This window comes from Odocoileus virginianus, chromosome 5, assembly GCF_023699985.2.
Source record: "Odocoileus virginianus isolate 20LAN1187 ecotype Illinois chromosome 5, Ovbor_1.2, whole genome shotgun sequence".
NCBI classification, from domain to species: domain Eukaryota; kingdom Metazoa; phylum Chordata; class Mammalia; order Artiodactyla; family Cervidae; genus Odocoileus; species Odocoileus virginianus.
This window is the reverse complement of record NC_069678.1, coordinates 79,620,404-79,647,078: the sequence shown is the minus strand read 5'-3', so window position 1 is coordinate 79,647,078 and position 26,675 is coordinate 79,620,404. Positions and strand designations below refer to the sequence as shown.

At 37.4% G+C, this 26,675-nt stretch overlaps 1 protein-coding gene across 2 annotated transcripts in view; it reads right to left on the bottom strand.

Moving 5' to 3' along the window:
- Positions 1 to 5,552: 5,552 nt before the first annotated feature.
- Positions 5,553 to 26,675, bottom strand: part of STIL (STIL centriolar assembly protein) — a 53,027-nt gene continuing 31,904 nt past the window's right edge. The window contains exons 13-17 of one of the 2 annotated variants that reach the window (XM_020868758.2): positions 23,954 to 24,119; positions 20,627 to 20,858; positions 16,656 to 16,869; positions 15,302 to 15,552; positions 5,553 to 7,053 (exon numbers count right to left, since the gene is read on the bottom strand). In XM_020868758.2, the coding sequence (XP_020724417.2) occupies positions 6,264 to 7,053; positions 15,302 to 15,552; positions 16,656 to 16,869; positions 20,627 to 20,858; positions 23,954 to 24,119 (1,653 nt within the window). In that variant the 3' untranslated portion in view covers positions 5,553 to 6,263. The remainder of the gene's footprint in view (positions 7,054 to 15,301; positions 15,553 to 16,655; positions 16,870 to 20,626; positions 20,859 to 23,953; positions 24,120 to 26,675) is intronic. The other variant, XM_020868803.2, reaches the window with a different exon arrangement.

Sequence of the window (26,675 nt, the reverse complement as noted above, 5' to 3'; positions counted from 1 at the left end):
AAGCTAACAGTGTGAAAGGGCTTAGAACATAGTAGATGTAGTCAGTAAATGTTAACTATTGTTCTTCAGTCTCTGAGTCATTACGGTGATTAGATGAGAAAACAAATATAATTGTGCTTTCGTCTGTGACCTGAAGGATCGGCCAGGCAGCAGGCGAACTGTACTGACTCTGCAACAGGCAGTTTCGGATTTTCAGAAAGATCTCTCAGGATAATCCTGTCACCCTTTCCCCCTTCCCACGGCCCTGAAGCAGGATCTTGTCACTCGCGACAGCTCTTTTCCTCTGCTTTGGCCCCAGTTCTCTGTGATCCCGAGGACCTCTGTGAGTGTTTGCGTGTGAAGCTGCGGCCTTGGCTGCTGCTACCTCGCAGAGCCGGGTGAGGCCTGACGAGACTCTGAGCAGGACGAAGGTAAATGTTTGAAGAGTGTGATTCGGCACATGTGTCCGTGCACACACAGAGGCGTGTTTACAAGGCGGGGTCTGCCAGAACTTTCTCTCTTTTGTTTCCAGTAGTCTAGCACAACGTCCCAGACAGAGCAGGGACATTCAGCAGACCTTCTGGGTAAGGCTAGAATACGTGGTCCCTGCCCTTAATAACCTCCCGGCCCCTGGGTACGCACAACCAGCATTCAAGCTGGCTGTCATCATCTGCAAGAGGACAAAAGGAAGACCAGAGAAAGGGGAATGGGAAGTCAAAAGGGGGAAAAAACTCACTTTCCTGCAGGGTGGGGAGGAGTCGTGGAGCGGGGGTGCCTCTAAGCGTTGTTTTATGAGTTCACAGGGCTTTAAGCTCCTGGAGGGTGCAGAGGCCAAGGGAGCAGTTGGAGTGTGTGTGTTTGTGCACGTGCCCATGTGCACACATAGCCTTTTCCTTCCTTTATGGTATAAAGGGTAATGGGGTGGGGGAGGGGAGGCTAGGTTTGATTGTTTGGCACCTGATTTACTGACTCAAATACCACGGCATATGATGTGAACTCAGGCCGGAGTCCCGTGTTCCAGCCCAAGCGCTGTGCTTCCTAAGCTGTGTGAACTCAAGCGAGTCCCTTTTCTTGGGGCCCCTGTGTCCTCATTTGTACAGTGAGGACCGAGTGATTTCTGAGGGCCCCAGCAGCTCTGAAAACCTGACATTGCCGTTTCCATTGTGTTTTTAATTAGTTCCTCCTGTCCTCCTGGTCCCAGACCTCCCGTGAAGAGGCAGGACACAGGGCTCTTCCCCAAATCCATCCTTTTCCTGGAGCTCAGCCTCTTACCAGGAGGTGGGAAAGCAGGATTTCCTGTGAGGATGTTTTTTGTGATCCAAACAGTTCCGGTTTGGGTAGCAGAGAGGAGACAGGGAACATCTCCCAGGCCTCCAAACCCTTAAACCCCTTTCCCTGGGTTTGATGTTTTCACACTGGAATTTGAGCTCCTCAAAGGCAGGGAATGTGTTAATTCAGAACTGGAGGAAGACACATTGGTATCTCTTCAAACAGATATTATTACTCGACATTTTGTTGGCGAAAACAGAATTCTTTTTCTTTTTAAATTGTTAAATAGTAGGTATTATTAATAGTAAGGAAATCTTTTCCTCATCGATGACTGTAGAAATCCTTTGAAATACTTCAAGGCCCAGTTCTAACGCTCTTTCTTGCAGAAGCCTTTCCCTCCTCTGGACTTCTATTTCTGCCTCAGCACTTCTTATAATCACAGCATGTTAGAGATACACAGCTAACCCCTTCACCTCAATAATTCTCGGAAACTAAAGCCTAGAGATGTGAGGTGACTTGCCCCATGTCATGGAATTTGGAGCGGAGGGACAAGAGGAACCCAATTGTTGCTGACTTCTAACTCAGTATTCTTTCTACATGTATATATTTTTTTCCTTTCCTATCTTTGGTTTCTTGCCTCAGCCCCCTCTTCCAATGCCATACCTATTCAGATCTCCATGCTTCCCAACAAGCTGTTCCCTCTTTCAGAAATAGCACGTCTTTCCATTCTCTTCCATATTGCTCCTGCAAGATTTTGGAAAAACCTGGACCATTCTCAAGATAACCATCCCCCCAGCCTCTCTTAATATATCCTCACACATTATATAGTTTTATTATAAGCTCTACATCACTGTATGGCTAATGGTTGCATGTGTCTCCCCCATTAGATCAAGATCCTACAGGACAAGCTGTCTTGTTCATCACATTATACTTGGCATCCAGCTCAGAGCCCAGCAGAGTCAACATTAGACACCTGCTGAAGGAAGAGGGGTAAAAGAGGTGCAGGTGGGGAGAGGAAGAACCGATGGAAGGGCTGCTGCTGGACTGGATGCTATGGAAGGACCAGGTTGTTAACTCTCAAGGTGTGATCTTGGCCTGTCTATACCTCATTTGTGTTTTGTCTCATCATGTGTACAGAGGTGAGTGACGTCTGCCACACATACACATTGGTTGTGAGGATTATGAGGAAATGTGTGGGAAAGCACTTTGAAGAGTGTGAAGCAGTCTGCAAACCTAAGACACTACCATTAAATTTATTTTGCAAGCATAAAGGTCTCTCGGTTAAACCAGATTCTGCCTGCAAGACTTATGTCTAGAAAACAAGGGCACAGAAAAGTCTTGCTCCTCTAACTTCCTGGGGCCCTGATAGTAGTACCACGATGTAAAATCATCAAACTCCTTATAACATTAACAGTGCAGGGGTTGCCTACTTCAGGACTCTTGTCTATAAAAGCAGTGGTTTCTGGTCTTGGCTAAAGGGCAGGGGGACTTTTGGAGGGGAAATAAGGCCAGTAGCTTGGAGGTCAGCACATATCTGAAATAGCACTGGCTGTAGTATTCAAAATCATTCATTCAGTTCAAGATCTGTGTCTCGTAGGAAGTGCTTCCTGAAGTCCTCGGGCCCCAGATAAGTTGCATTTCTCAGTGGCTTAATAGGAGTTTGAGTTTGAATCTGATTACAGTTTACTTGTGTAAGTTACTTCCCTAAGGTCAGTCCCTCAACTATGAGGATTACCAGCCAGAAGGCTTAAATGAACTCAGGTGTGTGACGTGCTCTGCGCAGCACCCTGTGACACGTGGTTAAGTCTTAAAAGATGGAAGCTATCGCGACTGCTCTGCTGTCTCCTGTCTGGGTCACTGGTTATGGCATTTCATCACATGCTGTCTCATACTGTCGTGCCACTGTTTCCAGTGTGTATCTGTTTTCCCTGGAGCCTTTACAGATGGCAAAGGCAAGGCTTATATCTCACCTGTCTACATCCGCTTTTGTGGAGTTTATTCAGCACAGGCAGGGCAAGGCAGAGGACAAGAGAGTGTAGAGCGTAGAGGGGGCTCAGAGGTTAAGTGAAGGGACATTGGATGAAGGGGGTGGAGGTGCCAACTGGCTAGGACCTAGACTAACAAGTTCCTTTCCCAGGTAATAGAAGCACCATTGTTTCCTTATTCCATTAGACATTAACACCTGTTTATCTATACACAGTGTTGTGTGGGACTGAATCAAAGAAATTCAGACAAATGTCACTTGAGAGGCAATCATCTCATCCTTAATCCAATTTTTCCAGTACTGATACTTTTCCCAAAGATGCCGAAAAGCTATTGTAGATACTAATTTGCCAGATAACTTCCAAAGTGAAATCTCTTCTTAGATAATTTCTAGAGAGGCTTCAGTAATGGTCCCTCTTCTCTGGATGTGTTTTTAGTTTTTATTGTTGTTTAGTCACTAAGTCATGTCCAACTCTTTTTGCAGCCCCATGGACTGTAGCCCACCAGACTCCTCTATCCATGGGATTTCCCAGTCAAGAATACTGGAGTGGGTTGCCATTTCCTTCTCCAGGGAATCTTCCCAACCCAGGGATAGAACTCACATCTCCTGCATTGGTAAGCAGATTCTTTACCACTGAGCCACCTGGGAAGCCCATTTAGTTAGTAGGTGACATGTGTTTTTGAATTAATCTGCAGTCTAAATTCAATCTCCAAAACTGCTGAAGTGTCTTATCAGAAATCTTAAATTCAATGTGGTAACAGAAGTGATGGAACTAGATTTTGCCTAAAAAGTTTCAGCTTCAGGACTTCCCTGCTGGTGTGATGGTTAGGAATCCACTTGCCAATGCAGGGGACACAGATTCGATCCCTGGTCCAGAAGGATTCCACATACCGTGGAGCAACTAAACCCATGTGCCTCAACTACTGAGCCTAAGCTCCAGAGCCCATAAGCTGCAACTACTGAGCCCATGTGCTAAAGCTACTGAAGCCTGTAAGCCAACAGCCTGTGCCGCAAAACAAGAGACACCACCACAATGAGAAGCTCGTGCACCGCAATGAAGAGTAGATCCCTCTCACTGCAACTAGAGAAAGCCCACACAAAGCAATGAAACCTAGTTCAGCCAAAAAGAAATTATTTTTAAAATAAAGTCTCAGCTTCAGTTTTCATTGTTCAGATAGTTTCTTGTTCCATGTGACAATTACAGGATTCCCAGTGATAATGGTAGAGTTAGTCAAAAAAATAATATGCAATATAAATTGTACTTACTTCTTGGGTGAAACACTGAGGGCTAAAGTGAAACAGAATGCACTTGAAGTGGCGTTCACAATTCCATTACTTAAAATTTTACTCTAGTGAAACCTATAAGTGGATTTTGAAAATATTTATTAAAATAACCAAAGTCCCAAATGATGACCATGGGGAGAAAACACTGAGAATCACCACCAGTGACATTTCTACATCTGAATTTTAACCTCAGAGCAAGGCAACAGGAAAATGTGCACTGACTGGTCCCTGGTTCCTGTGGAGAACAGCAGAGAGCTGTCATGCTACCATACACTGGCTGGCTAGCTAAACTGGTTTATCAGATCATCTCAGAGGGCCCAAACTGGGTATTTAGAGACAGAAAGTCCGTGTCTTTGCAGTTAACATCTCAAATTTTTATATAAGGCTATGATGTCTTAATTTAACTTTAGCAGAAGAATTTTCTCACTCAAGTGAATGAGGACATTTTCATTTATATTTAGAAATAACAATTTAAAATTTATTTTGTAAGGTGGGGGAAGGAAGCAACTACTGATGTACTCAAAAAGTTGGATGGATCTCAAGGACATTATGCTGAGTGAAAACCACCTTCAAGAAAGTACATACTCTGATTCCATTTTTATTAGCATTCTCAAAATGATACAACTCCAGTGATGGAGAACAGATCATTGGTTGTCAGGAGTTAGAGTTGGAGGCAGGCTGTATTTTAAGAGTAGAACTAAGGAATTTCTTTGTGATGATGGGATGGTTCTGTATGTTGATTGTGGCGGTAGTTATGTAAATCTCTGATAAAATTTCACAGTTATACATCAAAAAGTAAATAAATGAGTGCAACAACTTGTGAAACCTGAAAGGTCTGTGGTTTAGTTACTAATATTGTACCAAATGTCTATTTCTTGATCATTTAGTATGATTGTGTAAGATAGCATTATTGGGTGTTGCTAAATGAAGGGTACACCTGAATTCTCTGTTTCATTTTTGGAATTTTGGGGGAGTCTACAAAGTGTTTTTTTAAGTGGACAAGGATATGCTATTAACAGAGGACAAAGGAAAGCAGTCAATCTAGACATTTTTATTAAATTCCATTAAAAAAAATAGTAAAACATTTGAAAAACTCACAAAGTTTATAAAACACACTCATACTCATAATTTTCTTATTCTGTGATAGCTAGTGCTATATGTTGAAATGTTAGATTAACATCAGCCCACAAGAGTGCAAAAGTTTACTTCCACAGTATTTAACAAATGTGCATCTTAAGAGAATATATATATATATACACGCCTTGTATAAAAGATTGCAAGTTATTTTACAAAAATAAAACTTCCCCCCCCCTTAAATTCAATAAGGGTTGTTTAGCTAATTTAGTCAGGGTCATGATAACTTTATGTTCTTTTAGGTGGTATTTGGGTAGATGCAAAATGCTAGGAAAACACTTTTCAAAATGTATAGTATAAAAGGGCAACTCAGATTCATAGCTGGAAAGCATCTGCTTATCTAAATTTATTGAAATAACTGATCTCAGGATTTTTTTTTTTTTAAAGATCCAGTGATGCTTAACAACTCTATCTGAACAAAGAGCACTTAGGCCTCCTACCAGTTAGCCATCTCACAGTCAGGCCACTTGTTCAGCTCTTTGCCATAAGCTGCTATCAACAGAGTGATCCCTAGAGTGATTAGGAATTCCAAAACTGTCTACAGGCTCTGACTTCCGTAAGTATCTTCAGGAGACATCCCATCCTCTTATCAGGAGGATGGGGAGTTAAAAGTTTAAAATAATTTTGGCAACTGCCTGAGACGCTTTACATCTAAGAAGGTGCCTACTGAATTCATACTATTCATTTGCTTTAAGGTTTCAGAAGGTTTCAAACTTTCAGTAAAAATTGGAGTGTCCCTTACGTTTTCTTTCTCAGGATGCTGGGTAAATTCTGCTTTTCCAGTTCGGAGATGTACTGCAGGGCTTGGTTTAAGGTTCTTTAATAAGAAAGCAGGGTTTTCATTCAACTGCTGTGTTGCTTTTGGATGAACAACTTCATTTGTAATGTTTCTCAATACTGGCATATCTGTGTGGGTACCCACGGAGTCACAGTTATAACAATTAGTTATCTCACCAGCATTCCTGGAAGGCTCTTTCTGACAATCAAGTTGTTCAGCTATGTATGTAAGGTTTTGATTCACTAAATGTTCACTCTTGCCATCCGTATTGTCTGGAGGCTCCTCTTCATCTTCACTATTGTCGCTGCTTTGTATGAGTCCGTATCTCTTCATGTATTTTTTGGTTGCAAATGACATGTTGTTTGGCGAAATTAAACTAAGCCCCACTGTGCTTCTGTCTGTATTAATATGTAGAAGGCTAAAAGGTGAATCACCATTATTTTGGCTTGATCGTGTGAGAGACAGTTGTGACAGCTGATTTTCATTTAAATATTTCAAAGCTATGGCATTTGCTTCCATGCTCAAATCCACACCACTGGGGCTTAAGCCACTCATGCCAACATTAGCAAATGACATGTAGTTTAATCCAGAGATCACTGCTTCAGGGCTGATGCATGCCAACACACTGAAAGACAGAACAAGGCAGGCCATCATTTATCTTATTCTGAGTACTAAACAGTGTTATTGTAAATATGTTTCACTTTATGAAAGTAACAAAAGGTCTTCAGCTTTAAGCTGGATGGTGGTTTTTTACCTGAGTGCTCAGACATCTAAGTCTTGATGATACAGATACATTCAAGGGATAAATACAGTAATCTAGAAGATAATCTATGATTCAAAGAGTAAAAGTGGAACACAAATTAACTTCCCTAAATTAACATCAGTTACAGTTTTAAGACAATCTATAAGACCTTACAATGTAAAGCTTTTTAATATTGTAAAGTCAAACAAAAATAAAATCAAACAGAAAACACAATTGACAATGTAACATTACAAGATTTGATGAGTAGCTCAGAATGTTACATTGTTCATTGAAGAGATTCCATTTGTAATGAATGAAAAATATTAACCAGTCTCTGGATATGAAGGTATATGCACGCATGCGTGCATGTGTGTGTATGTGTGTATACAGTAATATTCTTTCGTTAGATATCATCCTCACTCTCTTTGGTTGGTGTTATTTTATTAATAGTAATTAACTGACTTGCCTTTTCCTGCATATCATTTATACTATAATAGCTAATTTTTATTGGTGCCTTATGTGCCAGGCACTCTGCTAAACATTTAGTGCCTCATCTAATCCTCACAAAAACCTTTCTCTGGGAGGTTGTCCCTATCATGTATTTCAACCTTATTCACCATTACAACAATTCACATTTTCCTTCCCCTGCTTTTCTGTTTTCTCCTGGGCCCTTATGGCTATCTATATATTTAACTCACATTTTTTATTTATTGTCTAGCTCCCTCATGGAAGCCCATGAGGACAAGGGATTTCTGTTTCTCCTGCCACTGCAGCATCTGTGGTGCCTGGCACAAGGCAGGCATTCAATAAATATTTACTGCATGAGTAAAATAGGTAGTATTATTATCATCTTTATTTTACAGTTGAGAAAACTAACGAATAGAGACTTTTTCCCTAAGTTGAACAGTTAGTAACTGGCAAGCTGAGACCAGGTCTGCCTTACTCTCTTGGCCTCTATGACCACTGTTTCACTATACTGTATTTAGCAACTTGTATTTTGCTATCAGAGTTTTTCTATTCCCTTGAGTCCTCTGTGTACTGTTATATGTAATATATAATATACTAATTATTATTATATCCTAGTCAGTGAATATGCTATGACTTTCCATAGCATCCAACAAAGCAATTCAGCTGTTTTATACAAGTCAGACACTGCCTGCCTCTCTGCCCTTTGTTGTTGTTTAGTTCCTCAGTCATGTCTGACTCTGTGACCCCAAGGACTGTACCCCACCAGGCTCCTCTGTCCATGGGATTTGCCAGGCAAGCACATTGGAGCAGATTGTCATTTCCTTCTCCAGGGGATCTTCTGACCCAGGGGTCGAACCTGCACTTCCTGCATTGGAAGCATGGAGTCTTAACCACTGGACAGCCAGAGAAGTCTGGAGACTGCCTTAATAAGATGGAAAAGGTACTACCAATCTATCTAGACATATTCTTTTATGATACATTCATAGCATTAATATTTTCTGAATATAAAGTCTTTCTTCTACTTTCTTTGCCCATTTCCTTTAAATTATAAGCTATTTGCATATTAAATCAGATTTGTACATATTAAAAATATCTAAGTATAATATCTTGTTAATGTAAATAACATGAAAAGGCAAATTAAAAGTTCTAATTCAGGCTTCTCTGGTGGCTCAGTGGTAAAGAACCTGCTTGCCAAGTCTGCAGGAGACACAGGTTCAATCCCTGGTCCAGGAAGATCTCACATGCCGTGGAGTAACTAAATCTTTGTGCCATAACTACTGAGCCTGTGCTCTAGAGCCTGGAAACCGCAATATTGAGCCCATGTGCCATAACTACTGAAGCCCGTCCGCCTAGAGTCTGTGTTCCACAACAAAAGAAGCCACTGCAATAAGCCCACATACCACAACTAGAGAATAGCCCCCGCTTGCCACAGCTAAAGAAAAGCCTTAGCAGCAATGAAGGCCCAGTGCAGCCAAAAATAAATAAATTTTAAACAAACTTCTAATTCAAAATGTTAATTATCAAGAGATTTCTCTGGTGGTCCAGTAGTTGGGCCTCCACACTTTCACTGTGGGGGGCACAGGTTTGATCTGTGGTTGGGGAACTAGTAGGCTCTCGAATGCTGCATGGCATGGCCAAAAAAAAGAAAAAAAAAGTTTTAAATACTGAGAAATAGTAGATCTAATTTTAATGAAATCTTTTTTAAAAAAATCATTTTAAAAACTGAAGTACAGTTAATTTATAACATTGTGTTAGTTTCAGGTGTATAGCAAAGTGATTCAGTTATTTATATATTTATATTCTTTTTCAGATTCTTTTCTATTATAGGTTATCACAAGATACTCAATGCAGTTCCCTGTGCTGTACAATAAATCCTTGTTATCTGTTTTATATATAGTAATGTGTATACATGAATCCCAAACTCCTAAATTCCAATCTCCTTCCCCCATCCCATTTGGTAACCATAAGTTTATTTCTTATGTCTGTGAGTCTTACATAAATAAGTTCATTTCTCTTATTTTATTTTTAGATTCCACATATAAATGATACCAAATGATATCTGGCTTCCTCTGTCTGACCTTCCTTAATATGATAATCCCGTGGTCCATCCATGTTGCTACAAATGCCATTATTTCACTCTTTTTTTAAAAAACTATTTATTTGGCTATCAGGTCTTGGTTGCAGCCTGTGGGACCTTCATTGTGTCATGCAGGATCTTCTGCTGTGATGCACAGACTATCTGCAGCCTGAGGGCTCAGTAGCTGCGGCACACGGGCTTAGTTGCCCCACGTGGCATGTGGGATCTTAGTTCCACAATCAGGGATCGAAACTGCGCCCCCTGCATTGCAAGGCAGATTCTGAACCACTGGACCGCCGGGTAAGTTTCTTCATTCCTTTTTTATGGCTGAGTAATAACAGATCTTCTTTTATAGAATGGTTAAAAGACCTATATAAATCCATGAAAACAACTGATACCAGTTTACAAGTTTCTTCAAGCTTCAATAACACAGCCAGCTAGTTTCAATTTGGGGGCTAGGGGAAAACACCTTGACTTTGAAAACAAATCAATAATACATGGAACCAATGCACAGAAACACTAGGGTAATTAAGATGAAAAGCAAAAGTAAGATACTCCACTGATCGAATCCTAAAAGCCCTGATCACAGATATACTATATTAGAATCTCATTAGATGTGCAGTAACAAAAGTATAATGAGAGTCCATTTATGTTTGAGTATGAGCGTCACATGCCAACAATTAAGGGAATTCTTCCAACTTACTTAAAGATGAAAATCAATCCTGACTTATTGTCCAGTTTGAATCCCGATTAGTTATCTCCTACTTACCCTGTGTAGGGTTTTCAAGTAGAGAACACATCTGGTTTCCAAGTAGAGCAAAGAAGTAACTACAGAGATTGCTTAAGATCTATTTTGAATTCAAAACATCACTCCAGTTGGGAATATGCCCACAGAGGTAATTCCCTACAATTTCTAGGTATGTCTGGGACCCTCTTTTGTTTTCCTGCTTTTGGACCTTCTTAATCTGCAGGGTTCTGGGATCTGGAAAGCCAAAAGGAAATCTTCCTTCCCCTGTCTCAGCTACTCTTGTGGCTGGAGGATAATGCTCCTGGAGTCCAGAACTGGAACGTGAAGTTAAGTTTTCACACAGGTACAATGACAAAGGCTAGCTGGTTCACAGAATCAGAAAAACAATGGGCATACAAGGATTATAAGATTACTTTCCTGGAATACTAAACTACAATTTATACACTATTTCATAGGAAAAATCTACTAAACAACTGCCTTTTGAACTTTTCACACATCAGCTATAGTATACCAATATGTGTTAAAAGATAACACAAGGCCATACATACTGACAGTAAGTATTACAGAGGTATCAAGAGTAGAGCATTCATTGTAAACTTCAGTGCTGACCCCAGCAGGTGGGATTTCATTCCTTTAGGAATCCATGAAGGCCAAGTGTGACAGAGGCAATGAGGATTCACAGATAGATAAAACTCACAATCTCACTAGAAAGGCCATCACAAGACCAGGCTGTATAATCTATTAGAAACTAGGTATTCTGAGATACAAACCATCAATAATCAGGTGAGAGGTCCTGGATACACTGACAAAGAAGGTGACATCCGAGTTCCACTTTACAGGAGAAGGAAGACTGTGGCAAGCAGTAAGATGAAAAAGAACATCCCAGGTCAAAGTAATAGCAAGGAATTTTGCTAATGCCACAGGTGGGTAAACTGGAATGTGGCAGGGGTGGTAGATTACACTAAAAAACTAAGTTCAAGACAAACTGTGAAACATGAATTAATTAGGTAGCTCTTAGATAGTCTTATACCTGGAGTCTCCTCTCAGCCCAAGACTATCGGCAATAAAAATATGACTTACGTGTTAGAGACATAGTTTCAGTGCAGTTTATTTTTAATCACAATAATATATAGAACCCATTTATAATCAATAAAATATAAATTAAAGATAATTTAACAATTCTTGGTCTAAATTAGCACAAATCTTTAAAAATCATCAATTTTAATATAGGATAATTATAAAACAGTATGAAAATATGCTAGGTACCTCTCCTACCAGAGTATGTTATAATTGACTATTTACCTGTGCATCTTCTCTACTGAACTTTAGGATCTATGAGGGGAAAGACGGCTTTCCTAAGTTACCTTATATACTATGATATTTCTCATATCTCCCTCACAGTAGAAGATATACATATATTTGCTGAAGTAAAATGAGTGAAAGTATTGCTGAACTACTAATACATATATAGCTGGTAGGACTGTAAATCTTACTCTTTCAGAAAGCAGTGCAGTGACAGCCTTAAAATTTTCCTACTATTTGGCTTAATCTTTCCATTTCTGAGATTCTATTCTGAAAAAATAATACTAAACCTAAAAAATGCAATCTTTGCAAAAAGATGTTTATCATAGCAATATTTAAGACAGTAAGGCACTGAAAATGCTTTGACTCAGTTCTAACAAGAGGGAAAGGGTTAAGTAAACAAATACTACATTCCACTTACTGGTTTATTAAATCCCCATTAAAGATGATGCTTAGAAAACATTATAACAACTTTGAAAACATGCTTATTTTCCAATATAAGACCAATTTTTTTTTGGGGGGGGGGGGGATATATACAGTATGGTCAAAACACAAAGCAGCAAAATGTACATACTATAAGATCCTACCAAAAAATTAAACAAGCAGTAAGCATAGAGCAAAAACAGTAAAAAAAAAAAAAAAAAAAAAAAAAGAAAAACAAAACTATGGACTTTGGAGTTAGAAGAGGAGGTTTAAAATTACAGGTGTTGGGCCCTGAATAAATTGGCACTTAATTTCTTCACTGATGTGTGTTAGTTCGTCAGTCATGTCTGATTCTTTGTAACCCCATGGACTGTAGCCTGCCAGGCTCCTCTGTCCATGGAATTCTTCAGGCAAAAATACTGGAGAAGGTTGCCATTGCCTTCTCCCGACTGAGGAATCGAATTTGGGTCTCCCACATTGCAGGCAGATTCTTTACTATCTGAGCCACCAGGGAAGACCCTCTTCATTCATAAAACATGTATAATAAGAGTATCTATCACATAGATTACTGCAAGGATCAACTGAAATAATGCTGCATAAACCTTTAGCACAGTTCCTCACACAGTGCTCTTAAAATAATTTTAGAAAAATAAAAAGAAATACAAAACAAATTCTTTAATAATAAATTACGTTGGTTGGTATGAATATGGTTTTTTTGTAGTTTGTTTTTTTTCAGCCTCAAGGCTTGCGAGACCTTAGTTCTGCAATCAGGGAAGGAACCCAGGCCCTCAGTAGTGAAAGCACAGAATCCTAACCACTGGACTGCCAAGGAATTTCTCTGAATATGGTTGGTTGGTTGGTTTTGGTCTACTTTTCTAAATTTTCTAAGGTGTCCAAAATAAACTTACATTACTTTGATAATGGAAACAAAACAAATATCAAACTCTATTCCCAAAGCTCTATAATATTTTACCCAATTTATACAATAAAATAAAGCTTTGAAAAAAAAAGTTTTCATATGAAGATATAGCTATGTTATTCTAACATTTTAGCCAGCTTACCCCTCTATAGAAATAATTAATTCAACATATTGCTTTTGAAAACAATGTTTTTTCATCTCAGCTTTCATTTCCTTGAGAAAATCATCTTACATGAAACTAAAATCCTGTCTATGGGTGTATATCTATGGATTTTTCAAATCATATAGATAAATGAAATTCAAAAATGGGAATAGCCCACAATACTAAATGAAAATGTCTATTTTATAATGGTGAATAAAGAAAAATAAACAAAATTATATATACAGTAAAACTTCAACTATGTTTCCTAATTTCCTTTGGGTGTTATTAGTTCAAATGACATTTTCTTCATTTTTTAAAATTCCAACCCTGAGTTTGTATCATTTTTATAGTATAAATTTATAATATAAATTTTCATTTAAGTAAAGGGCAGAAGAGTTGATTAAAACAATCTGACCACCCCATACTGATAGAGCAAATGGCTTTACTTTACATTTCATTCTAGGCATGTAAAAACTGTATCAAGTTCATTGTATATGGAAAATTTATTAATTTCAATGTTTGACACTTAAGGCATTAAAATAGGGTGGCCACTATGAGGAAATACATTACTTAAAAACTATTCCCCACAGGCAGCCATACCGAATGTAAGGGTTCCACAAAGATAGCAGGTTGATTTAAGCATTCTAACAGATGTAATAAAGCCTCTATCCTAACAGTATTGAAATAAGACCTTCAAAAATGCTAGCCTCACTCCACTGGAGGCAGGAATATAAACTATTCAGTACAGCTATTTTGGGGGGCAATGGCAACATCTGCCAAAGTTTCAGATGCATACATCCTTTGAACCCACCACTTATAGGAATTTGCCCTACAAAAACACTTGTACAAGTACCTGTAGAATGATTTTCACTTAGCACTGTTTGAGATATGGAATAAGAGATTCGGCCTAAAAATCCATTAGTAGAGAACTGGGGTTCACTGTATCATAGTACATGGGCACAATAGAATATTGCAGTTGTTTAAATGCATGAGAAAGAATTGCATATACCTAAAAAGTATCTAATGTTACACAAAAAAACCCATAAATTGCAACACATCACACAGATACATACTTGAACATGTGCAGAGCATTTCTAGACAAATACCAAAGAAACAGTTAAGAGAAATAACTTAGAAGGAGTCAGACTGAGGAGTTTGGGAAGTGGGTTTTTTTTGCATTTTATTTGATATCCATGCATGTTATATGATTTAAAATCATGAGACTGTATTAAAAAAACATCAAAAATAATTAACAGAAAACATACTAGCCTTATTTCAGGTTCCCTGGTGGCTCAGATGGTAAAGAATCTGCCTGTAATCCAGGAGACCTGGGATTGATCCTTGGGTTGGGAAGATCCCCTGGAGGAGGGCATGGCAACCCACTCCAGTATTCTTGCCTTGGAGAATCCCCATGGACAGAGAAGCCTGGCAGGCTATAATCCATGGGGTCGCAAAGAATCAGACACAACTAGGTGACTAAGCACAGCATTAGCCTTAATTACAGAATTTCCAGATTTTATGTTCTTTAAAAGCAAGTGTGTGTTGAGCTGATCTTTGATGAAGAGAAATCTGAAGAGAAGAACATGACCAGTTGGAACTGGTGAGAAATAAGTAAGGTTCATATAGCTATAGTTTTTAAAACACAGTCCTACAAAAAGGAAGGTTTTTTCCTTTTTAAATGACAACTGCAGTAACTGTACATCCAGTAGTTGACACAGACCCCGTCACTTCCAGGAAAACTTTTCTAGACACCAAAAGTAAGTAACAGTTCATTTCTCTTTCTCTAAGACTCCTAGAGCATTTTGTTTGCATCTTTACTCAGGAGATATCCCTATGTCTCTCAAATTACTTAGGTATATAACCTACTCTTCTACTAAAATGGAACCTCTATAGGGTAGATATGATTTCTTATTCACCACATACATATTAATATAGACCCTGAATAAATCACAAGCCAGTTGAATTGAATGGCAAACTTATACCTTTTTTCATGAGGAAGCTTTAATGCATTTACATTTTTTTTTAATCTTTTAAAACAAACTTTAAACTTACCTGGCATGATCCACTTTTTGTGCATTTTTCTTCACTTTAGTTGGAGAATCAATTTTTACTCCAAAGCTTCTAAGTTGCTTAAGAGTTGCATTAAGAACACATTCTTTGTCCACCGATCCTGAATCATGTTTCTTTTTCTTACTATGGTAAACATTCTGGTTTTTGGTGCACTCATGACTGATAATTACTGCTTTGGTAGATGGCTCCTCAGTTACTTTGGGGGAGCCATTTAATCGGTGGTTCCCTTGACTCTGATGAAAGAAGAAAAAGGACGTATTTGAAAATCACTATTAGGAAACAAAAATACAAATAATACTGCTAAGTAATGCCAGAGTAAAATATTATCTGCTAAATTCTACAAAGTATCAAGTACATTTGCCAAGTTTTATGGAATTTTTATAAAAGAAGTCCATCCTAATGAATGAAGATCCTAGAGAAAACTTAGAATGTTTGTTCAGAACTTGTTCATTTTAAAGACAACAGATTTAAAATCATTTGAGTAATATTTCAAGTATTTTCAAGTATTTATTGTGAAATCTTTATAAACAAAAGTTTAAAATCATGCTTTCATTTGAAAAAAGATAATGTTTTATTAGAGTTATAAGTGTAACCTTTATGTTACTGTCAGAATTTGACTCCTCTTTTCTCACTTTGAATGAGAATGACCTGTAATTCTGCCTTTCTGACATTAAAGGATATTTCATTCCCTTGAGCACATGGCTGGTAGCACCAGTGTAGGACCTGGCAGGCAAATAACAAAATCCGTGTTAACTGATGAATACTTAGGGCCCTATGAAGTATTTTAACTAGCCTTCAATTATAAATGGAGAAATCAAGTGTTCTAAAATCTACAATTTGATTGTAAGTGACAGCCACGGTCACCTGACCTCCAAGTCCCAGTTTACATTTTACGATATTGTGCCAGTTTCTACCATACATCAACTCCTTTTTATTGTGCTGCTTTTGCTTACAGTACTGCTCAATCTTTAGTTGTTTGTTACTTGTACGCATGTGTTATCTCCCCTAAGTTTTCAAAGGCAGGGACTGTCACGTTCATCTATATATTACCCACTTTACTCAGTTCATTTTCTTAGACTAAGCTAAGTATTTCATAAAAATCTGCTTATCTGAGCTGAAATCAGTAAACATTATCGTAAATATTCTATTACTTTCTAATTTTCAAACCTCCTGCAAACTCTTGCTTGTTTTTTCTGGTACTAACTTTGAACTTGAATTTGGGGAATATCTTTTCCTATCAAGGTCCCCATCAGTTTAAAGATGGGAAAGGCTTAACTAGTGTACCTTAGACTAAATAACCATCTCACAAAAGACAGAATGCTTTACATTTTCTTACCAACACATCCTGGAATAGTTGCTGGTTATCTGATGGTTGATGAGGCAAGGGTTGCACTACTTGCTCAGTTTTGGGTTCCCCTGATATTCCAGAGATATTAGTGGCACCCTCTGTTGGTCCACTCTGGAAGCACATGCTTACACATTCTGCTTGCAGGGGATTCGGAAAGAATACAGGTACATCAGGTTCTTTTCTCTCAAGTGGAGAAGATCTGCTTCAAAGGACATATATAAAGTAACTGTTAGTTAATTCTGTTATTTTGTTTTACAACAACAACAAAACAAACAGAAATCTTAAAAGGTTTATTAACACAAAAACAATTCCTTATTATGCCAGTCAAAGCTCTCTGAAATTTGGTAGTCAACCTGGCTTTTCAGCCAGTCCCTTTCAATGCTCCCTGTTTTATTTTATCTTCTGAACAAATTGGAATATGAACAATACTGAGTTCTTCTGCCCATAAATTTTGTCTACTATGCCACAGTTCTCAATCTTAACTACACCATCAATATTACTTGTAAAGTTTTTAAAAACACAACTGTTTGAACTTCTCCCCTCAGAGATTCTCAACTGGTGGAGGGCCCCAATTTACTGTATTTTCAAATGCCCTGGAGCCAAGAGTTACGTTCTAAAGCTTTTAAATTGGCATACTCTTATCAAAATCCTATCCACTGTTCAAGGGACATTTTAAAAGTTTACTTCCTCTATGATGTTCTAAAACCTTAACTGGATATGTCCTCTTGCTTCTTTCAACCTCCGTTAGCACTTTCTTTTATCTCTTAGGTCACATATACTCTCATTTATAATAAAGGTATCTGTGTGTTCATTATATCTTGGGCAAATATCTTAATCTCTCTGGGCCTCAGCTTCCTCATTCATAAATGGGAAGAAGAGCATCCACCTCCCTGGGTTGAAAACCGTGAGACAGGACTAAAGGAGATACAAAGCGCCTAGCACAGTACCAGATGAACCCGGTGGGGGATCTGTAATTGCTAGTTTTCTTCATCTCCTGCTGCTATCCCCTTACTTCCTAAATAGCACATTGAACATTTATCTTCAATCATGTCAACTGATTTCACTTTAATGAAGACCTCAAAACTCAAACATAGAAGCAGAAATCCAGGCTTCAGAGACTTCATGGGTTCTGGGGAAAGTACTTGTACTGAGCAGGATTTTTATCATGCAAACATCTGCAAATCTATTTTTAAAGAGAGTTCATGTCAGTTACTGAGTTAGACTTATTCTACCTTTAGCTAAATGATGACAATTGTTTTACATATATTAACTCATCTAATCTTTACAACAATCCTGAGATAAGTACTTTCACTGTCTCCATATATAGGCAAGAAAACAGAAGCATTCAGAAATTATGAGACCTGCCCATGGTCACACAGTTGTGATCTGAATCCAGGTAATTTGGCTCCATGCTCTTAATCACTCTGCTATATTGCCTTTTCAAGAATTTAAAAATACCTGCTTTGGTGTCTAACCTACCAAACAAAAATAAAAGCTAAAAATTCCAGAAGAAAAGAACTAAAACATAAGATTTTCAAATTTAAAAAATTGTTTAAAGATGATTCTAATATGGCAAGTATTAGCAGGTATGTCCAAAGCCTGACTTCTTAAAAAAAGAGAAAAAGTACTGTGTCAAAAGAAGGTCTATGGGTATCACACATGGCTCTTCCCTGGGAAAAAGCAAGCGATTACCATATATGCTGCAAGTCAAAAAATTTACCTTTCACCAACTGCTTTAACATTAGACTAACTCAACAAGACATCCAAAGGGGACAGGGGACTCAGGTGGCCAGGTGCCATGTATGAATACTTAGCAGAGCAAACCACAGCATGAATCAGACTAGATGTTTGGGAAGAATCCTAGAAAAGCACCAAAACCACTATACACAACACTGGAGATACTATTTAATCTGAATCATATACTATGGAGAACAAAGATCAGATTTACCTCTAGTTATATGTTGGAATCCACATAGTTGGTTAATCACTCTGAACAAGCAATTAATTGCCTTCTATCAGTTAACTCAGATCTGTTTCTGAAGTTAAAAACCACAATGGATTGGAGATTTTTAAAGTTCTACTTTCAGAGGGAAAAGCTAATCCTTGAAAGCAGTCTACAATTTACAGAAGGAAATACAGATAGAATAAATATGGATAACCACAGGGAGAATAAATAAGGATAACCACAGTTCATGTCTCTTTGTTCTCATTTTCTGTAACTATTCCAAGTGAAATGTGAACTTATCTTGGGGGCTTAGCCCAAACTGCTCTTCCTATCACCGAACATCTATTAAGTAGCTGATGTGGGGAACCAGACACTGGTTCAAGTCCTAATGATACAGAAATGAGTATGATCCACAAACTGTAGGAATTCAATCTAGTGGGGGTTGAGACAGGTATACAGATCTTTTTAATATACTGTGGTACATATTATAAATACTTAATTGAATTGTAAGGTTAAAACATACTCTCTACTGAGCAAAGCAGATAAATATTTTTGGTTTTCTGGAAGGGTGTGTTTGTTGTTCTAATCATTATTGTAATCAGATAATTTAAAATATCACATATTACCAAAAGGCTTAAAATTTTAAAAAGTAATCAAATGCCTGCTCACGCCACCCCTACCACTGAATTCACCTCTTTTAAAACTATTTCATGTGATATTACACTGTGGTGTTTTAACCCACCTTATTCCTCCACATTCAAAACTTATCCTACACCTGATCCCTGCCACCACTTCCAATTCCCAGGCACCTTCATCTTACTTGGTCTTCAGTTTACTAACCAGTCTCCTTACTTCTAATCTTAACCCCCGTCAGTTCACTTGCCACAAAACAGCTGGGATGGCCTTTAAAAAACAAAAATGATCATACTACTACATCATTTAAAATCCTCCCTGATTCTAATGAACACAGAATACATTCAGAACTTCTACATCCTACAGAGCCCTACATAATCTGAAGGCTTCTTTCACCATCTTACTTAATAGACCCACTTCACTCCCATGCCACTATCCTAGTTACACTCCACTTGGTCACCCTGGTTTATTTTCTTCAGGCAATGGTCTTCATATGAAATTATATGTTTCCTGCTGATGCGGTTACTGTCTCCAGAACTCATGGAAATTCCATGAAGTCAGGAGCTTTGTCTGACCTACTGCTCAATTTCTAGGGCTTAGTTTTTTGGCAACATATACCAGAAGCTCAAAGAATATTTGCTGAATTTGTTTCCAAATTTGCAAAGGATCTGAATTACTTCAGAATCCTTATTTTTTTCATAGAAAATTTCATAAAGAAAAATTTCAAACACAAGAGAGTTTTTAACAAACCACTATGTACAATCAGTTTTAAAAATTATCTACTCAGAGTCTATCTTACTTCAGCTCTGTCCTTTGCCATTTCATCCCCATCAGCTTATTGAGTATATCTTGAATAACAGGTTATATCTCTCAGAAATAAAGACTCTGTTGTTATACACATATAATTGCAGTATGTAAATCTTTATAAAAAATTAAAAAATTCAGGACCCTGGCTCCATCTGGAACCTAGTGTTATCAGAATCTCTAGTGAGGCCTGACATAGATATTTCTGAAATCTTCAGCTGTTCTGATTCAGTAAGACTGTATTATAGGTCCAATGACTGACATCTGGGAATGGTCCTAGAAGGCTCAGAATTGTCTTTTACAGGGAATTCCCTGGCAGTTCAATGGTTAGAAGTCCAGTGGTTAGGACTCCATGCTCCCATTGCAGGGGGCATAAGTCAGACCCCTGATGGGGGAAACTAAGATCCCGTATGACGAGTGGTGCAGCAAAAATAGAAATGTCTGTTACACAGGAATCACATTAGGAAAGACACCATGAAAATACTTTTACAAAACAGTTTCTGAGTTAGACTACCAGAGGAATATTAGAATTTAAAAAGAAAAAAAGAAGATGAATACTGAATCAAAGAGATCTTACTTGGATATACAAAGTTGCTGATTAAATTCTTCTTCCACAGCAACATTACTCTCTTCAAAACTGGGAATATCAACAGCTTTTAACGAAGATGCACTACCTGGAGTACTTGTGACTTCATTATTAATATCAACAGAAAAATTCATGTCCTCACTGGAAATCTTGGTATCATCTTGCCTCAGCTGAGATTCAGGCTCTTGATCGTCACCTGCTGCATTCCAAAACAAGCTGGCACCTGGAGAATAGATGATTTAACAGATACAGAAACACTCAATTATAAAAAATAATTCTCTGACAAACTTTTGTTAGGTAATGTTAGCTATATTATTTTAACACAATTACCTAGAACTGTTTTCAGATTATATTTCTCAGAAATGCCATGAGGAAATAAATGAAAAGTGAAAAGAGAGGAAACTGAGCACAAAGAAAAGAGGACCCTTCAGGCCCTGACTCTTCAAGAGGTGTGGCTGTCATGACGAGTTTTACATGTCAAGGTTCTGAATATGATTTGGAGTATATATGTGTTTCGAAAAACTGCTGTTCTGAAAAACAGGAGAGGATATATAAAATGCAAATCCCTGGGGTCTTTGATTTCGATTCTTAAACACAATATTTATGAGACTGTATTAGGGTTATATCAGACATATGTAATATAAAGCAAGTAAAAATCAAATATTTCCCAAATTGTATAGATCATTTGCACAATTATTTGCATGTATTATTATTTGCTTACTGATTTTCTTTAAATCAACTCATTGTTTTACCTAGCTGCATCATTTCTGTGAAATCATTGATTTTTATGTGCTAGCCATATTTTTTTCCAATACTTATAGGAATAAATATATCTACACAGTATAAAATAGTAATCTCTATACTACACCAAATCATCTTTTGAATCTGAGCAATATGCATTCCACATTTTGAGAAATCTTGTGATACATACATGATTTAAAGAAATAAAGTTAAAACCAAAGACTAAATTCAAGTCAAAACCCTTTCCACTTTGAGCATCAACTTGGGTGATTTTATAAACATAAATTAATAAAAGGATGATTTAGTTTTGTATTCAACTAAGCATTTAAAAAAATCCCTGGTCAGGGATCTAAGATCCTGTAAGCCACACAGCACAGCCCCCCAAAAAATAAAAGGACAATTTAGAAAAGTTATTTAAGTGCTGCTATTCCTCCTGAACACCCACCAGTGTATACCCTTAGGAATTAAGTATTATCATAGAGAGCCATGTAATTCAAATGACTAATAATTCATTTTTCTGCATATAAGTCAAAGCTCTAAATATGACTCTATGAGGTTTCAAAGTATTTGAAATATACATCATGCTTGAAAACTTGTTTCAAATAATTTCAGGAGATCAGTTTGATTTAGGCATCAGGCTACGTAATAAGATACAACAGTCAATAAAAGTTTACAGTCTAGTGACAGATACAAATGGTGAGCAACTGGAATATAGTAAGTACAGACTTCACAAGAGACATAGAAGGAAACTGCACTTCTTGGTTTATCTCATAATACTGCTTTACCACCACCCTCTACAGCACACATATGCAGGAAACTGTCATCCTTACAATTAACAAAGACGGGACTCCAGCAGATATGTCCCTATTACATGCTTCTCAGTCCCCTTATCCCTGAACCAGGGATTAAAATCTAATCCAAACTAGACCATTCAGGTTCAGCATTTTGAAGTTGAGACTGAAGGATCATAATGTGGTGTGTGTACATGGGTAGAACTGTATAACAGAAACTCTGGGGCTCTGGGTGAGCTGTATTTTAAAATGTAAAGCAGTGAAGACTCCAGATAGAGTTGATAAAACAGCCATGTGTAATAACTGGATACTCCAATGATTTTCTAGTGTCAATGTCTAGTTTTTTTCTGAAGTCCAGCCCAATTCTTGGCCTTGGTTTTCATGAAACATCCCCATATCCTTCCAGTAAATTCTCCCTCCTTGCTTAGTTCAAAGTGGCTTATGTTACTTGCTGCTAAAAAAAACTAATACTGAGTAATACCTGAATTTGACTTATAAATGTACATGAGGTTCTTGCTACCCTCCCTCACTGCTGCCCTCTTCATGAAGTTTAGATAACATATGGGTACAGATAAAGAATATAGCAAGCTGTCTTCCTTGTTAATGCTCTTCCTAAATTTGTATTCTCCAGGCTCAAACCTTCATCTGTTACTTTCACAACTCTTATGTCATCAATCCACTCCACTCTCCTAACATTTGAGTATTACTATCTACATTTCCAAAAGTAGCTCAATCTGAACAGATATTTAGACTGAACTCATCTCCTCCCCTCTGCTTCTCTAACTTGCCTCCCTCTGTCATCCAAGCTCAAGATCATGAAGTAACTTATATTTTCACCTTTAATAAATGTTTAATTTTGGAATAATTCTAGATTCACAGAGAAGATAAAACAGAGAGTTACTGTGTATTCCTCACCCAGTCTTCCCTGTTGTTAACATCTTATATTATTATGGTACATTTTTCAAAATCAAGAAAACAGTGTTGGTACATTACTATTAACTAAAACTCCAGACTTTGTTTGGATTTCATCAATTTTTTCACTAATGTCTTTTTTCTGTTTCAGGACCCAATCCAGGATAATCACACGGCATTTAACTAAATGAATCTGAACTAATCTTAACTGAATCTTCCCTCTTCCAACTGCCATATCCAGTTAGTTCTCAAATCTTATCAACACTGTACATGACTCTTCCTCTTCAGTCTTATAACCCCCACCCTATATACTAGACATCTTGCTAGATACTGAACACACAAAAATGTTCTTAAAGATCTCATAGTCTGATTGTGAGTAAATATGTAAACACATAGATGTCATTTATATTACTGATTTTTTTTAAAAGGCCTTCTATTTTGCTTACAAGATGAAACAGACAGCTTTGTGAAAGATATAGTAATGGCTCTCCGTGACATAGTAATGGGTTGAGTACTAGAACTCTGAACTCTGCATTGTTTCTCTGAGCCCATATTTTCTCTACCCAATCTGTTCTGCTATCTTTCATTTCCACCAAGATCCTACATTCCCTTCAAGGCCCAGAATCAATAACACTGCATGGATGAAATCTTCCCTGATCCCCTAAACCACAGATGACTTCTCTCATTAGAACTGGGTCCAGCTTGGAAAAGCAGCAAAAACAAACAACACATTGTGTTATGTGGTTTCCAATCTGTTTTCAGGTAGAGTTTTGTTTCATAAAGAGTAAAATCACACAAAGAGTTAAGTTACACTCTCATCACCTTGGTTTTAATTCTATGTGTACTATGTACAAATTAAGAAAAATGAAATTACCTGTGCTTACAGCAATGCTTACACTTTTTCTCAAGTGCAAAGCAGGGGGAGGCTGTGCTTCCATGGAAACCAACTCCATTTGTCTTGCAGCTTGCGTTGTGTCTTCAACAGTGGTTGTCTTAGGGGAACAGGGCTGCAGAGACTGTGCTTCTAACAAACGCTGAATCTGTATCAATTAAAAAGACTTTTTTATGTATGTTTATGACAGTGAAGTAATCAACCAAACTGACAGAAGAGTTTAAAAATGAATTACAAAGTACCCCAGTTATAAATAACTGACTTTTAACTATATTTTCTCACATATCAACTAGATTGTACCATAAAATTTATTCAATGCTGAAAATCATTGTCATTAGTTATTAAGAAGCATTCAGATGGGCTACCTATTAAAAGTAAAAACATAGGTGCTTAGATCAACATTCATAAATTGACACTTATGTAGAAAAGCCTTAATGTTAACACTTTGACATTTTATTTCTATTTCACTTATGAATTAAAAGTAAGATAGACGGCATTCTCTAAATCTACATACCAAATTTGAACAATTTTTTTTACACAAGATTCATTTTATAAAGGTCATCCAGAATTATCCATGTTTGGTCATGCTGAAACTGGAAATATTAATAACAATCTCTAACACTGAGTGCTTCCTGTTTACGAGACATTACAATAAGAGCATTTATGTATGATTTTTTATAACAACTCTGTGAATATGTACTACTAGTAAGCACAGTTTACAGAGAAAAAAACCTGAGGCAATAAAAATAGAGTTACTTGCCCAGGTCACATAATTAACAAGTAGCCAAGCTGGAGTTCAAGCACTAAAAGCTTACCCTCCTACCATAAAACTTATCCCTTTATGGGGGGGTGGGAGGGTGCTCAAGAGGGAAGGAATATATAGCTATGACCAATTCATGATGTTGTACAGCAGAAACCAATGCAACATTGTAATGCAATTATCCTCCAATTTAAAAGAAAAAAAAAAAACAACTTATCCCTGTATACAGTTTCATAGTTTTTAGTATATTCTCAAGGTCTGCATCCATCACCACCATCTAACTCTACATTTTCATTAACGTTTACAAAATCTTTGTACCCACTAGCTGTCACTCTCCATGGCTCCAGAATCTAGCCTCTGGCAACCACTAATCTACTTTCTATCTCTATATGTGTGTGTGTGTGCTAAGTCACCTCAGTCATGTCCGACTCTTTGCAACGCTATGGACTGTAGTCTACCAGCCTCCTCTGTCCAAGGGATTCTCCAGAGAAGAATACTGGAGTGGGTTTCCATGCTCTCCTCCAGGGGATCTTCCCAACCCAGGGATCAAACTCACATCTCTTATGTCTCCTGCTTTGACAGGCAGGTTCTTTACCACTAGTGTCACCTGAGAAGCCATTGTATCTCTATAGATGTGCTGATTTTGGACATTTGATAGAAATGAAACCAAACAACACGTGCCCTTTATCTTGCCTTTTTCATTTAGCATATTTTCAAAGTTTATCTGTGCTGTAGTACCTATCAATACTTCATTCCTTTTGATGACTGAAATATTCCATTGTATATATAATGTCACATTTGTGTTCATCTATTCATCAGTTGATGGACTTTGGATTGTTTTCACCCTTGGCTATTATAAACAATGTTGCTATGAATATGTGTGTAAAAGTTTTTGTATGATGATATTTTTTCATTTCTCTTGGATATACACCTAGGAGTGGAAAAGTCTCCTCTTTTAAACACTGTAATCTTGTTTCCCTATAAGTTACACTTTGTATTCAACTCATCTCATTCATTTTAGCAGATTAACTTTATTAAGTTAAGAAGGTTGCCATTTCCTTCTCCAGGGGATCTTCCCAACCCAAGGATCGAACCTGGGTCTCCTGTATTGCAGGCAGATGCTTTACCGTCTGAGCTACCAGGGAAGCCCATAAGTTACACTGCTGTATTCAACTCATCTCATTAATTTTAGCTGATTAACTTTATTAATATAGGAAAATAAGTATTTTCAATAAATTACTGACATCAGTACAAATACAGCCTGCATTAATAATACAAAAAGGCATATGTACTTATAGTGGTTCGGAGCATGGGCTTTAGCATCATGAGGACACAACTTAACTCCTACTGTTACCTTTTGGAGAAGCTATTTAGCCACTGTGAGATTCAATATTACCTAAGACTAAGGTAGTTGTGAGGACTAAGAGACAAATAAGATAATTGTAATTTGCTGATTGTTTACTAAAGCTTCATCCTACACTAAGCACTTTAGATGGATAGACAGATGTGTGTATATATATACACACATATAAATTCATTTAACCTTTTTTACAGCTGAAAAAAGTGAGGTTTAGAGAAACTGCACAGGAAGTACTTGATAAGACATTTACTATAAAGTTACAGAGATTAAACTAAATGGTAGTAGTGCTGGAATAGACAGGCAGATCAATGGAGAGTACAGTATAGAAACAGATACAAACACATGATACTTTCATTATACAATAAAAAATACATTTTAAAATCATTAACAAAAAGATATATTACTCAGTAAATATATGGAGTCAGTCATCTAAGGATAAAAAGAAAAAAAAATTTTATCTCTTATAACAAAATAAAATAAAGCAACAAATAAAACCCTGATTGTTGCCATTTAGTCGCTAAGTTATGTTTGACTCTTTTCCAACTCCATGGACTGTAGCCTGCCAGGCTCCTTCCATCCATGGG